This window comes from Paroedura picta, chromosome 5, assembly GCF_049243985.1.
Source record: "Paroedura picta isolate Pp20150507F chromosome 5, Ppicta_v3.0, whole genome shotgun sequence".
Classification (NCBI taxonomy): domain Eukaryota; kingdom Metazoa; phylum Chordata; class Lepidosauria; order Squamata; family Gekkonidae; genus Paroedura; species Paroedura picta.
In genome coordinates, this window is record NC_135373.1 from 71,601,257 (window position 1) to 71,617,337 (window position 16,081).

The 16,081-nt window shown below is 43.1% G+C and overlaps 1 protein-coding gene across 1 annotated transcript in view; it reads right to left on the bottom strand.

The window, feature by feature from the left end:
* The window catches only part of MDFIC (MyoD family inhibitor domain containing), a 108,062-nt gene extending 92,347 nt beyond the window's left edge, over positions 1-15,715 (bottom strand). Inside the window, exon 1 of the mRNA XM_077338460.1 lies at positions 15,575-15,715. Coding sequence (XP_077194575.1) covers positions 15,575-15,628 — 54 coding nt within the window. The 5' untranslated portion in view covers positions 15,629-15,715. The remainder of the gene's footprint in view (positions 1-15,574) is intronic.
* Between the last annotated feature and the right edge of the window lie 366 nt (positions 15,716-16,081).

Sequence of the window (16,081 nt, forward strand, 5' to 3'; positions counted from 1 at the left end):
TTCTGTGATGGCTTTCATAAGTCATTTTGCTAGTATTTTTCTGAATATTTTGTAATCTGTGTTGAGTAGCGAGATTGGCCTGTAAGATTGTGGACTTTGCATATCCGCTCCCTCTTTTGGGACTAGAGATGTATACGCCTGTTGCCAAGATTCTGGAAATGCTTTCATTTTATCATCTGTGATTTCATTTATTGTCTGTTGTAGAGGCAGGGATACTAAATGCTTCATCTTTTTATAAAACTCTGCTGGAAGTCCATCTAGTCCCAGTGATTTCCCAGATTTCAGAGATGATATGGCATCGTCAAGCTCTTGAGCTGATATTTTTTGATTTAGAAGTTTTTGGTTTTCTTGTGTAAACTTTTTTATTGGGACTCCCTGCAAAAATTCACTTATCCCAACATCTTCCACTTTTGGAGCTGCACACAATTCTTTGTAATAATTGAGGAGGCATTGCTGTATCTTTTCTTCTGTATTATATTCCTATCCAGGAATAATTATTATTGTCTTGATTTCCTTTTCCTTTTTTTTAGAGGGGGTCTTTACCAGATTGGGTGGCCTGATTTGGGTGGCCTAGTTGGGTGGCCTAGTGCTTATGCAACTGTCCCAGCCGCCATCTATAGGCCAACTCCTCCTCCTCCCCCCTCCTCCCCCTCCCCCTCCTCCCCCTCCTCCTTCTCCTCCCCCTCCTCCTCCTCCCCTCCTCCCCCTCCCCCTCTTCCTCCCCCTCCTCCCCCTCCCCCCTCCTCCTCTTCCTCCTCCTCCTCCTCCTCCTTCTTATTCTTCTTCTTCTTCAGGCAGGAGCTTACAGACACAATAGAGGCAGCATAAAATTCCCATTTAGCTGCATTCACAGCTATCTCATACACCATAAGCATGTGATAAGATGTTCTTGCTACCTACATGGTATAACACAGAGCTAGTTTGAGGCGAGGTCAGTGAGGACATCGAGGAGCAATCTTGTCAATAGTTGCTGCCAGGGAGGACTGCCAGTCCTCAACCAGCACTGCCAAAGAGTTGCTGGGAGGCATTGGATCCCATAGAGCATTCAGGAATCCAAACGGATCCATAAGTCTCCTCAGGCAAGCTGAAATGCGCCCGCCACCCAAGCAGGAAGAGGGTAGTACCCTCAGCAGGGTTTTCAGGTTATAGTGGTCTGGCAGTAGGATGACATAAGTTGCCAGCAAATCTGCCCCTATCCCAGCACCAAAGATCAAGTTGACGGTGTGGTCAGCCTGATGGGTGGGGCCAGTAACAAATTGGGAGAACCCTAGTGTCACCATGGCCGACACCAGGTCCAAACCAAACACAGAGGATGACAAATCAGCATGGATATTGAACTCTCCAAAGAGAATAGTCTTGGGTACTGCAATGCCCAGGTCATCACCACCTCCAGGAGGCTCGACAGGGCAGCTGGAAGGGTGCTGGGCAGACAGTACGCTAACCACCACCAAGTTCTCCACCAAGCCCCACTCAATGCCAATACACTCCAATCCTGAGATTTATGGCGCTGAGAGAATCCTGAAGAAGAAAGCCTCCTGGGTTAGGAATGCCACTGCCCCTCCCCTACAATAGAACTGATCTTTCAATGCAACATTCTTGCCAGATCTTTCAATGCAACGTTCTTGCCTTCGTGCACCCAGGTTTTGGTCACGCATACCAGGTCTGCCCTTTACTCTGAGAAATATTCTCGCAGGGTGGAGGACTTGTTAGGGCTGAGAAAGTGAACAGGCAACAGCAATGAGGTAACTTTTAAAATATAAACAGTAGTTTGTCACAATCAAGTAGCTGTTTGGTTATACAGTCCTTAAATTCTTGTGAGAGATCTTTTGGCAGTCACTGCTTAAATAAACAAGCATCTGTGCCTCAAAAATACTTAACATTCACACCAGTTCCAATTTCCCTTATTAACCACTTGATAAGGATCACACACACACCCTTTATGAGGAGTTATTTCTCTTGGGGAAGGATTACTCATACCTCTTCCTTCTTCCAAAGATCCTCCTTGATCCTCTCACTCTGCTTAATGCTCCTTCCCTGTTTTCACTCCACTTTCAACTGTCATTTCTTAACTGCCCCCCTTAACTATCATCCTTTCCTGTAGAATTCCAATTGAATCCCTTGTCACTCAAGGTTGTCAGACCAGGTTAAAGCATTAACGATTTACTGTCTGTTACTCCCCCCCCCCCATATAAAAAAGCATAGTCTACAAATACACAGACAATGTACAAATCTCTTTTGAACCCATACAACCAGTATGGTCATCTTCGGAGAGCCTGCTTTGGGTGGTCCAGCCTTTTGAGATCAAGATGGTATCAACCCAGGAGAGTGTCAAAACCCTGATTGAAATTTTGCCATATATCCTTCCTGATGTTTTATGCTGTGACACTTCCTACCTTTGCCATGTAATCTGTTTAGTATCACTTGCTCGCTAGGTAGAATTATGTCTTTGATCCCATAGGCATTCCACCCTGTGTTAATTCTAAATATGAAAAATTGCGCTCTCTGCCCTGTTGCCCTGGAAACAATCTCAGAGACCTTGGAGCCAGGACAGCCATTTCATCAACATGGACTCCCAACATTTGTGGACAAACCATATGGCACTGGAGGGGGCGAGGGCTTTGGGTTGATAAGGGGGTGTTTGCATAGAATCCCCAGGCTTAGCAAGGCCCCCGTGTTGATCTAATCATCTTCTCTTCAATAAAAAGCTTTCTATTTCCTAAATGAAGCCTGGTAATTGGGAGCAATCAGAGATTCTCACAGAGAGGGTCTTCTTAGGCATGGCACCAAAGTTTTGGAATTCTTTTCCCAAGGAGATGTCTGTTCCCTTCTGCTGCTCCATTATTCCATCAGCTGAAGACTTTTTATTTTGTTTGGCATTGCCTCAGTAATCCCTTCTTCCCAACAATTTTTAATGCTTTGTATGCATCTTAACCCTGTTGTTTAACTCTTTTTTTAAAAAAAATTAAAATTATAATGGTTTTATAATGTATGTTTTAAATAGTTAGTCACCTTGGGAGACCTTGTAAGCGCAGAAAGGCAAGAAGTGAATAAAATAAAATAATAAATAATGCGGAGTGCTTTAAACTGTCTAGTCTCAGGTCAAGAGAAAACCACTTAGTTGAAGATGCTAATGTACAGCTGGAGTTGTTTGTCAGAAGGCACATTAATGCTGTATGTTGAAGGCACCTTGATTAATTGAGGAGGAGTCCTGAATAATAGTTTAACTGCCCAAATGTTCCCTTGGGTCTGTATATCTGAGATTTTTCTCCCCAGTGAGCTCTGATGACTTCAAGAGGAATACATCTTTGATCCTACCCTCTCTCTGCTAGTTGTAAGCCTCTCTATGGCCCCAAACTGTATTAAAGTCTGTCAATGGCCCCCGACTGTTTTAAAAATATTAGCCATATCCTATTGAAAATGGATGATGGTTTCTCAATATGTTCCTCTAACCTTTCCATACCCCTGGCTTTCTCCATAGTTTCACTGTTATATTCTTATACATTAATTTAATATTACTATGTATATTTAGACTAGTCTTTGTTTTCCTCTCTCCTTTCCCTTTCCTCATTCTTCCTTTCTGGCAGTCTTTTGTTCTTTCATCTAATTTCTCTTTGTTTTCCAAAATATTATCATAGCACCATGGATGCAAACTATGTTAGGCAATGTTGCAATCCAATTCCTGGTTACGATGCACCAGCTGAATGTCGGTGCTTTAAAGGTAACAAAAATGTTGGAACAATTATAGAAGAGCAACTAATTAGATTTGCCATATATGTTGCTGTGGAAATTCAGTGACTGCATTAAAGCTCTTCTTGTTACAATATGACATGATCTGCTAAACATTGACCCAACATAATTCCTTTTATAAAAAAATTATACTTTCACAGAAAAGTCATCCCATGGTTCTAAACATTCACTCATATACTTTCCTCTTTTATAAAGATCTGGCTCCACTTGGGTTTTTGGTCCTGCATCAGCCTTGGCTCCATAGTGGGGGGGGGGGGGGGGTTCTGGTCCAGGAGGCTTATTCCTTCAGGGCTCTCCCAGAGCCATCGATCCCAAGGGTGGAATGTGTTGGCTTAGGGTAGGAATCAGTCAAGACTGTGGCTATCTGAGTGGTGTATCATTCACCCCCTTCACCCTTGGATTCCCTGTTGGGCCTGCTGGAGGCAGCAGTGTCCTGGGTGTTGCAGTTCCCCAGATGTTTGATTTTGGGGGACTTCAACACCCATGCGGACTCTCCATCCCCAGGATTTGGCATAGATCTGGTGTCAGCCATGGTGACACTAAGGTTCTTGCTATTTGTTGCTGGTCCCACCTATCAGGCTGGCCAGACCACCATGCCCTGAAGACCTGGCTGAGGATACGACCCCCTCCCCATCTGGGTGATGGACGTATTTTAGACTGGCCACAGAGACTTATGGAATCTGAGAGATTCTTGAATGCTCTGAGGAATTGATGCCCTCTGGCATATTGTTGGCAGCCTTGGTAGAGAACAGGCAGTCCTGCCTGATAGCTGCCATTGACGAGATTGCTCCTAGGAACCCTCTCCGCCCTCATCTCAAACAGGCTCCTTGGTATTCCCCATGAGCTTCAGGAGAGGAAAAAGGAAGTGAAACAGCTAGAGTGAGTGTGGGGGAAGACTCGCGATGAGGCGACAAGGACAACTCATTGCACGCTTATGGGAGTGTTTGAGAAAGCGGTGAAAATGGCGAAGCGTGACTTCTTCACTGCAGAAATTGCATCCGCTAGGTCATGCCTGGCACAGATGTATAAGGTAGTTAGATTAGTTACCACCTTCAAGGGAAGGCACCAAAATAGTAGTAAATTGGAAGTACTCTGTGAGGCATTAGCAAGCTTCTTCTCAGACAAAGTCATGTCACTCCGCCATGAAGTTACTGCCATAATTGTTATAGAATATGATCTGGGAGCTCTGTGGCCATTGCAGGGGATTAGGTTTGATGGCTTCAGATGGGTCTCTTTAACTGAAGTGGACAAATTGCTGGGGACAGTGAGGGCGACCACTTGACCCATAGATCCCTGTCCAGCATGGCTCCTCAAGGTAGGTGACCAGCAGATAGGAGACCCTCTGAGGCAGATTGTGAACCTTTCCCTCTCTGCAAGGGAATTCCCTCAGGGAACATCCAGAAGTTCGTGACAGAGTGTTTTCTCAGTGGAACAGGGTTCCTTGGGAGGTTGTGGGTTGACCATCTTTAGAAATTTTCAAACAGAGGCTGGATAGCCATCTGATGGAGAGGCTCATTCTGTGAAGATTCAAGGAGGTGGCAGGTTACAGTGGATGAGCAATAGGGTTGTGAGTGTCCTGCATAGTGCAGGGGATTAGACTTGATGACCCAGGAGGTCCTTTCCAGTTCTATGATTATATGATTATATGAGCTAACAATACAATAAGGATTTTAAATTGCTTCCTGTCCATGAGATGCCTGAATTAAAATAAGTTCAAGTTTGTAGAATGTAACTCTCCGGCCACTTAGCTATAATATCAAATTGCAAAACCAATAAGAAACTACAGTTTGTTGCCTATTTTCTCAACAAAAAAGTCCCCATCAAGTGAAATCCCCAGTCATTTATTCTATAATACTTCTGACATTACACTGAATTCTTTGAGACAACACTGGAGGTTTGAGGATCACAGTCCTGATTACTGATAAAGCTGTTCTGATTAAGCAGTGATATCAGGGCTCTCTCAGCATCACCCACCTCACAGGGTGTCTGTTGTGGGGAGAGGAAAGGGAAGGTGACTAGTTCTTTCCCCTTGAAGACTTCATGTACCCCCAAAAAAAAGATTCTAACAAAACCTGAAGAAATAGCAGTGATATTCCACCTCATCCAGCAACAGAAATATATAATTTAGTATTTTAGAAAAGAAGCAGTTGCTCTGAAATTTTCTGAGTTTCACTGAAGCTTCATGTTTAGAAGGCAGGGACCAAGTTCCCAAAATCCTTCTATATATACAAATTAGGAATCACTCCTCTTTTAAAAGTTATCTCCCTTTTAACTGGACAGGAATTGCAGAGGTGTTTTTATACCTCACTTTTCACTTCTCAAAGGAATCTCAAAGCAGCTTACAATCACCTTCTCTTCCTCTCCCCATGACCCATTATGCACGGGGGTTTTAGCGCACATTCGGGGTGGAATGGCGGCGGCTAAAATCACTGATAACGCACGGAGCCGGCTGCAACCGGCCGCAGCTTCGGTGCATGCCGCCGAAAAAGCCGCGTCAGTGAAACGCGGAAGAAAGCGCAGCTTCCGGGTGACCGGGGCGCAACCAGAAGCGGCGCCCGGATCGCCGCGTGCATAATCGGTTACTCTGGGTTTTGCCGCCGTCGCGCCCCGCCCCGTGCATAACCGGTATGCGCCGCGTCTTCCCCCACCGCGTTTTCCATGTGACCCGAAATCGCCGTTTCGGCGGCCGTGCATAATGGGCCCATGACACCCTGTGAGGTAGGTGGGGCTGAGAGAACTACTCTGTGAGAAAAGTTCTAAGAGAACTGTGACTAGGCCAAGGTCACTCATCTAGCTACATGTGGAGGAGTGGAGAATCAAAACTTGTTCTCCAGATTAACCCCTAGCACACTGGTGCTCTACCACACTCTGTCCCTTTGGGGCTTGAATTGGGATCTTCTGTTATCCTTTCATTCCTCTTTGTCTCCTTCCAAGTCCTTAGTCAGAACTAAATGATGTCTTCTTCAATTGTCAGTTACCAACTGTCATTTTTTAACTGACAGTCTCCGCAGAATTCCATTTGAACAGACTGCCACTCAAAGGTTATCGGACTCTATGAGGCATTAACCCTTGACAGTCCATCACAGCAGTCTTTCAGGCAATATTATAATAAAATACTTTTGAAACTGAGGGGGCTTCCAAAAGCAGTTTAATCTAATGCAGGGACCTCCTGCTTAAAGAAAAACAAATCAAAACGACTACTGGGCATAATTAAGCCCATGGCACACCTAAAGAAGCACTTTGGATCTCAGCCTTAGCATACTCCCAAATGGCCTGAAACAGGTATGTACTGGTTATGGATAAGCTTGGAAATATTACCTGAATCCATTTTAAATTATTATATTTCCCCAGATGTTGGTGCTGCAACGTACTTATATTTAATACTGACTGTACAATAAATTTTATACTGTGTAACATGTTTCTTTAAGCCCCTGCATATATTGGCACAAGTGTGCTGGTTAGTAAAAACATGTATAGTTTATAACTTTGCAATATTACCTTGAAATTAGCTGTAGGTTTGATACAATATATAATAAAACACCTGTATAAACAGAATTCTGATGGCTTGCCAAGACATTTGCAAAGACTGCAATGATGTTACCATCAATTTAAAGCTGAATTTCGTAATATCTTTAAGTGCTAATATCTTAATATCCTCATTAAATGTTGTGGGGTGCTAAAGATACTTTGTCCAAATTAATAACAATGGGCAAACTGCCCGATATTCTTTTTTAATGGGCAAATTGCCCAATAATTTTTTTAAAGAAACAGCAACAGATATTTAGTCTCTAAAAGAAACAGCTCATTTAAAAAATGGTTTAGAATGCTGATGATAAGTATACCAACAGAATGTCACAATGAAGACACAAAAAATAACCTATCAGTATTGTGACAGATCTGTGGGAAGATATGCATGACAAGAGATAAAAGAAAATGAGAACAGTGAAATCCATCTATGATTATTCAGATCATTAAGAGCCACAAATGTACAGAAATGTATTCAAATGCTTTTGGGGAAATCACCAGATCAAACTGAACATGTTTTTTTCTGTTATCTCTGAATCTTTGTTGTAGAACTGAATTGTTCAATGCCATTTCTGTCAAGGCAGAAGAACAGAAAATAAGTAATTGGAACTGCCAAATGAAAAGAGATCTAGAGCATGGGTATTCCTGACACTCCAGTAGTTCAGAGAGTGAGAAATAAGTTTTTAATTATTTGTGAAAATCTATCCAGAAATTATAGAGTTGGAAGGGACCTCCAGGGCCATCAATCTCCTGCAGAATGCAGAAAATTTACAACTATCTGCCCACCCACAGTGATCCCAATTCCATGCCCAGATGTTGCCCCCCCTAGAATCCCTGGTCAGTCTGGCCTGGAGGAAATTTGCTTCTTGACCATGAAGTGGTAATCAGCATTCTCCTGGGCATGCAAAAAAGAGCCACAAGAACCAAACATGGACGCCATCCCTTCTGCCCACCCACTTACAATATCTACCTAAATTCATAGAATCAGCATTTTTGTGAGGTAGATATCTAGCCTCTGCTTAAAAACTTCCAAGGAAGGAAAACAATCTCCTGAGGAAGCCTGTTCCCCTGAGGAACATCTCTAACTGTCAGGAACTTCTTCTGGATGTTCAGCTGACAATTGTTTGAATTAGGTACCGGTTCGTAGATCAGTTGGTACTGGGCCGTGGCTCCTCGTCCTCCTCCCCGGCTGCTGTCTCAGGGGCTGCCCTGACACTCTGCCACCGGCTCACCTTTGGTGCTCTCCAGTGGCCGCCATGGCTGGGGCTCCCTCTCGGTGTGGCACTGTGCAGCTGCTGTTGGCAGCACTCCCCAGTGAGCAGCAGGAAGTCAGGGGTGCCGGTGGGAAATCAAGTGGAGCACGGTGGTGGTGACGTCCCTCGGCAAAAGTTGGTGGTGACGTCCCTCGGCAAAAGACTACCCCCCCCTCAGTAAAACTGTCAAGCGTTGACTGGTCCCCGGTGATAAAAAGGTTGGGGACCACTGCTCTAGGGCAACAGAAAACAACTCTGCTCCATCTATGTGAGAGCCCTTCCAGCACTTGAAGATGGCTATCAAATCTCACCTCTTAGTAATCTTCTCTCCAGGCTAAACAGACCAAACTCTCTTAACCTTTCCTCGTTTGCCTTGGTATCCCAACCTCTCATCATTTTTGTAGCTCTCCTCTGGATGTGCTCCAATTTGTCTACATCCTTCTTCATAGTGCTCAAAAATGAACACAGTATTCTAAGTGAGGTCTAATTAGAACAAAGTGGTACCATCACCCCACACAATCTAGACACTATACTTCTTATGCGTCCCAAAATCCCATTTGCCTTTTTAACCACCGAGTCACACTAGTTACTCCTATTCAGTGTATGCTCTAAGACCCCTAGATCAGTGGTCCCCAACCTTTTTCAGGCCGGGGACTGGAGGAGAGAGGGAGGCGCGGGCGCCAGCACGCTGGTGGACGCAAACGTGCAGGCGCGGCAGCTACACCAAGAGAGGCTCTGCAGAGGCAGACAACGGTGAACCATCTGTGCTTCTCACTTGCCTTGAAAGCCCCTTGTTGGTGTTGCTATAAGCTGGTTGCAACTCAACAGCACTTACATATTAGTGGTTAAGGTGGGCAAATAATCAAAGCTCTACTAAGCAACTACTTCACAAGCAAAGGACTGGGTAACTACTTTTTAAAATGGGATGCAGTAGCATATTAATAAATAACTAATATATCAACACAGAGTCTCTCTGTTGCTTAGTTACTTCATCTAACCTTAATTGCACAAATGGTATTTGCTACACAATATATGCTTTGCTATATATTTTGTATCTATTGTGTTCAGACAAAGCCCATTTACTTCAATGGTTGGTGCTGGTGAAGCTGAGAAATGGATGTGTCTCCACCTTTTCAGGTGGAGGTATCAAGCTCAATAACTGAGGTATCAAGCTCAATATTAGAGGATAATCCATTTATACTGAAAGTGTGTATTAGTGTACAATCCAGTTCCTAAAAAGACAGTGCCCAGCCTAAGCATTAAAACAATTTATTAAGTATTTGAGAGCCTCTTGTGGTGCACAGTGGTAAGTGGCAGAAATGCTGTCTGAAGCTGTCTGCCCATGAGGTTGGAAGTTCGATCCCAGCAGCCGGCTCAAGGTTGATTCAGCCTTCAGTCCTTCCGAGGTCGGTAAAATGAGTATCCAGCTTACTGGGGGGTAAAACAGTAATGACAGGGGAAGGCACTAGCAAGGCCACCCTGTATTGAGTCCACCAAGAAAACTCTGGAAGGCGTCACTCCAAGGGTCAGACATGACCCAGTGCTTGCACAGGGGATACCTTTACCTTTACCTTTTATTAGGTATTTGATGTGAAAGAGCATGACAAAACATGATGTGTAGCACACAAAGAAAAAGCATATAATCCTCAGAGGCAAAGGCCATAACTGTTCCATTCCTGATGTAAAACTGAAATTGAAGAGAAGTTCTTTCAGCATTTTTTTAGAAACGTTGTGAAGACTGGAGGGCTGAAGCTACAGCCCCAGAATGTGAATATGTGAATTTATTTTGTGAGGATGCCGAATAAGATTAGGCTCTGTTTACATTTTTGAAACTGTAATAAGGCACTTTTTACATATTTAAAATGCATGTAACCGTACACTGCAGGTTTTCTAGAATTCTGATATAATAGTCAAGAATTATATCATCTGTACATTCTCTAGAAGGGTTGTTAGGTCAGAACTTTGGTCTTGAAACTCAGGTTTTCTCATTCACAAACCTGCTTCTGGTAATTAATGTACAAATAAATAAGAGATTGGAGACAATAATCTGGCATTAACAGGTCAAGGTGTTGTGAATAATTTATTTTTTCAAAATCACACAATCGTGACTGCATATATTCACAACACCACATAGCCCACTTTCCGGTAGTGAATAAAAATAATGCTATTAGTACCACAATTTAATCAGACCCCACATCACCTATCCCTGTCCAAGGTATCTTGGTTTGGGTGATGCTGTGTACCTCACAAAAATATTCCATAGGCCTAATTGCAAAACTTCCTATCACACAGACGACTTGACATTTTTATATTTATTTTGGTGGTCAAAGTTGCAGCAGCAAGTCAAAATGTTATGTCTAGGATTACAGACTTCATACAGAGATTATTCAGCCACCTCAAAGTGAGTATTCTCATTCTTAGACAATTTGGAAATTTGTATCATCCTGATAAGTATCATCATCCATTGTGCTTTAGTAGAATAGTATCTATTTTGCTTACAGAAAGCCCAAGGTTCAATCCCTGGCATCTCCAACCAAAAGAATCTAGTAGTAGGCAATAGATAAAATCTTGACTTGAAACCCAAAAAGCCTTTTCCAGTCAAAGTAGCCTTTTCCAGTCAAAGTAAACAATGTTCTCTGTATTATGGTCCTGTCACTTCCCTCCATTTTTATTTCCCTTTACTGACTGAACTGCCCTAATAATGTGTTTTCTTCTTTGCTGAAGAACTCTAGCTGTTCCACCCTGTCACAGTATGATATTTTGGCTGTTAGCTCAGCACAGTAAACTGTGGGAAGGACCAGGAGTCCACATTAACTTATTTTAAATGGCACTCAAAAAGTTTTGAAATTCAAAAATAATAAAAGTATTTTATTTAACATAGAAAGGTCAGTGGTTGAAAACCAGTACATGCACAGAATTTAATTCTTATGTTTCAGGCTAATGAGAGTTTTTAAAGCTTTTAAATCTTTATGTTGAGAGGCTTTTGTTCCATTGTTTTACCCAAGGCTGGTACTGTTTCCAGTACTCAAAACTCTTTTCTCGAAAAACCAGTTTTTAACTGACACTTAAGGCTTCTAAAGGAGATTTTTAACCACCTGGGATCTTCGCATTCTTCAGAACTAAACTTCCTCTTTGACTGAGTAGGAAATTATCCTCTCACTAGAAGATCAATCCCCTTTCCTTGGCCTGAATTGGAGTATACACCTACTTCCCGAACTTTGTTGCCAATTTTTCCTCAGTTCTCCAGTCTGTGTTAAACTGTTCTTAGTCCAAGATGAATTCTGAAACTATCAGTAAAATCTTCTTAGCTAGGGCTGAAATCAGACTCAATTCAGTCAAGGCAGAAATCTGACTGTCAGCATGCAGCTCTCATGTCTTTCTCTGTTCAGCTGATGCTAACCAATCAAATTACTTGGAAGAACCTGTCACCCAAGGCTCTCTATTTCTGTGAAGTGTTAATCTTCACAGTCCTTTACTCTGTACAGCACTTCTACGCTTTTAAAAAGTGCAATCCATAACAGACTTGTTATTGTTGCTCATGGCTTCAGACTGGGTACCTGGCCACTAAACAATGGTCATGTGGTCCTTCGACTAATAGGAGGTGGCCGAAGGACGCCTTCTCTCACCCACCCACCCGGCCCTTTACTTCATCCTCCCCGGCCCTTTACAACACACTTCGGGTGTCATTGTCTCCCATCACTCCCAGATGGGACTATCTCGTTGCAGATGTCACGACCCTGGTGTAAGCACTAGCCAGGGCTGACCCTGCTTAGCTGCCAAGATCTGATGAGATCAAGCTAGCCTTGGGCTATCCAGGTGACAAGCTCAGGGTTCCCATTGATTTGTCATTGTCATGAGTTAAAATAGTGAATATTTTCATGAGTGAAAATAAAATGTTCCTTATGTTCATTGTTGTGGCGTGTCTGTATCTTATTTTGAAGGGATGTTTAAACATTACCATAGCGATCAGAGAGCGTTAGGGCAGTGGTTGAGAGTAGAGGAGTAAACTACCCCCCCACCGGGCCTCAGTAAAAGGCATTGAGTGGTTCCCCATGAGTGGTCCCTGGCGTTGAGTGGTCCCCGGTGATAAAAAGGTTGGGGACCACTGCTTTAGGGATCCTCCGTGGTTCTTTAGCCTCCTGATGTTCAGGCATCCACTGGAATGAAACATCCTTGTTCAACATATTTCTTAGAGGGTCAGTAAGTTCTGCCTCCTTTGGGTATATTTTTGACAAATATTGTACAGATCCCAGAAACCTGAGAATATCTTTTCTGTCATGTGGAGGTGGCATCTTTCTAATGGCCTTTACTTTCTCTTCATCTGGCTTAACCTCCTGAGCTGTTACTATATGTCCCATGTACTTCCCAGGATCCACTTTAAATTGAACCTTTTCCTTATTAAATGTTATGTTCTTAGCCCTTGCTGTTTCCACTACTTGAACAAAATCTGATCATGCTCTGCAGAAATGTTTGCTGATATAATCATATCATCAGCTATCATGAATATTCTTTTTCTATGGCCAAAAACGTCTTGATTTTTCTGTTGAAATACTTCACTAGCAGATTTGAGCCCAAATGGCAAGCAATTAAAACAATACCTTCCCCGTGCTGTATTAAATGTATATAAGTGTGATGACTGTTCATCCAGTTTCACTTGCCAATAACCATTTACAATTGTAAAAACTTTCATTCCAGCCAACTGACACAGCACATCATCTATTGTAGGGATAGTGTAGTGCTGCCTGCAAATTGCTTTATTCAGGTCACAGGGATCTAAACATATATGCAACTTCCCTTTTTCATTTCTGTGATGGCCAAACTATTTACCCACTCTGTGGGCCCATCTACTTTAAATATCAAACCTACTATTTCCATTTGTCTTAATGTCTCCTTAAGCCTGTGTAGGCTTCGCCTGAAACTCAACCCCTCCAAGATGGAGGTCCTGTGGTTGGGTGGTAGGAGGGCAGGGCTGGAAGCCACCTTGGCAGGGACGCAACTGGCCATCGTGTCCCAGGCCAGGAATTTCGGAGTGACCTTTGATGCCTCATTGGCATTGGAGACTCAGGTCAAGAAGGTAGCCAGCCAAGCATTTCTCCATCTTTGCCAGGCTCAGCTACTAGCATCCTACCTGTCCTCCAAACATCTGGCCACAGTGATCCATCATGGAGGGCCCATATCCAGCCAGTGCTGAGGCAGCTGCATTGGTTACCGGTTGCTGCCTGGATCAGGTTTAAGGTGCTGGTTCTTACCATTAAGGTCCTCCGTGGTCTGGGACCCACATACCTGAGGGACCACCTTTCGCCCTTTGCCCCCCACAGGGCCTTATGCACTGTGGGTACAAATTTGTTGGTCATTCCAGGCCCAAAGTCAGCACGCCTGGCCTCAACCAGGGCCAGGGCCTTTTCGGTTCTGGCCCCCAACTGGTGGAACGAGCTCCCGGAAGAGCTACGGGTCCTGCAGGAGCTTTCTGCATTCCACAGGGCCTGCAAGACAGAGCTCTTCTGCCAGATTTATGGTTGAGGCCGGTACGCTGAAGAAAACCTTGCCCCCCCCCCCCATCGAGCTCTACTAGATTATTATGGGCAGATTAAAGAAGAAAGATCAGCGGATAGACCTTGGTTGTTTCCGCCGCAGAGCATTGGATGATATATGGCTGTTTGGTTGGCTTCTAGTCTGTTTTAAATTGTTTTATGGGTTTTATTGGGGTTTTTATATTTATTGTTAGCCGCCCTGAGCCTCCGTGAGAGTGGCGGGATAAAAATATAATAAATAAATAAATAGTATTGTAAAAGTTATCTTTCTATATGCTTGAATCACTGGTGGAACTGTTGGATCAACATGTGTATGATGGGAACCTTTAGACTACCCAAGACCTTCAAAAACTTTGGAATATATTATAAACAAATGTTCACGTGAAAACAATTTAGCTGGGCTTATAACATCTACATGACGAACCAAGTCCAAAGTCTCACAGGCCACCCTACCTAACAATGGAAGAGTTTATTTGTCTGTTACATAAAACCTCCTGTTTTATGTCATGAACTACAAGGACAACAGAGACCAAAGGTTTTATCTTTGTTCCACCATAAGCCACTAGAGTTGTATCACTTTTAGTTAATGCTTTCCTATCTGGCAAGTCATTATATGCTTTTAATGGCAGAACATTTGCTTCAGCCCAGTATCTAACTTAAACTTTACTGTATGCCCTCTTATCGTTACATACCACCCAGGGGCTTGAAATCCATCCAGTTCACCAGCAGTATGGGACAACACTTCTATAAGTAAACTGTGTAGATCCAAATTATGAACTTAATATTTTTGTTGTCCTGTCATGCCCTGTTGATGTTATAGTATATAGTCTTGCAAAATGATTTTTTCTTCTACACTTGTGACAAATTTTCCCATATGCTGGACACTTTTGAGTTTTATGCACCATCCCACACTGGAAACATTCCTTATCGCTTCCATTGTCACGTCTCCACTCAGCATGTGGTCTTCTAGATCCAAGTATTTGAACTGGAACCTCATCATGTTCCTCCTTTATCACTGTCACCTCATGCAGTTGTTTAGAAACATTTGCCATAGTTTGTGATTGACTCGCTGTTGCTTCAGCCTCCTGGCATATCTCAATTGCTTTCTCAAGGTTAAGGTTAGGTTCCTTTAGCAGCCTCTCTTTCAGTCTCTTGGTTGCACTGAAAACAATTTTATCTCTAACCATCTCATTAAAAGCAGACCCAAATTCACAATTATTAGCTTTTAGTTTAAGCTCAGTTACAAACTGCTCCACAGTCTCTACTTGTCTCAACAAATGATTCCAGAAAGAATAACGTTCAAATACCACATTCTTTCTTAAACTCTTCAAGGACCTTCTACATCCTCTGGCTCTCCACCAGAAAAAACAAAAGTATTATAAATTAACAAAGCTTCATTGGCCATACAATTCAACAAAATAGCTACTTGCTGCTTGTTTGAAACATTATCAATTCCAGCTGCAGTCAAATATAGTCGAAAGGTTTGTTCCCAGCGTTTCCAGTTTTCAGCCAAATTACCTTGCAAAACAAGTGGATGTGGGGGTTGACAGAAATCCATACTTCTAACACCATGTAATGTCTCTGCTGGCCCAAGAAACAACATCCAGGTTGTCTTGTTGAACACAGGTCTATTTCTTTGGAAGATGATTAAAAGAAAGCTGGAGCGGCAACATACAAGAGGGAAAGCAAAGGAAGAACAACCCACCAGAAAACAAGGTTGCTTAAATGCATCACAGGTGTGTTAAGAGAGTGATCCTCTTAAAGAAATACACATCACAACTTAGTCCCCTAGGTATAAGTTGTGTGCCTGCTCCAGTGCCAGCTGGGTGACCTTGCGTTCGCTACAGCACTGGTAAAGCTCTACTGACTGAGTAGTATCCTGGCTCTCCCAGCCTCGCCTACCTTAAAGGGTGTCTTTTTTGAGGAGAGGAAAGGGAAAGTGATTGTATGCTGCTTTGAGACTCCTGGTAGAGAAAAGCAGCATATAAGGATCAACTCTTCTTCTAGAAATGCCTGTGGTTTTAA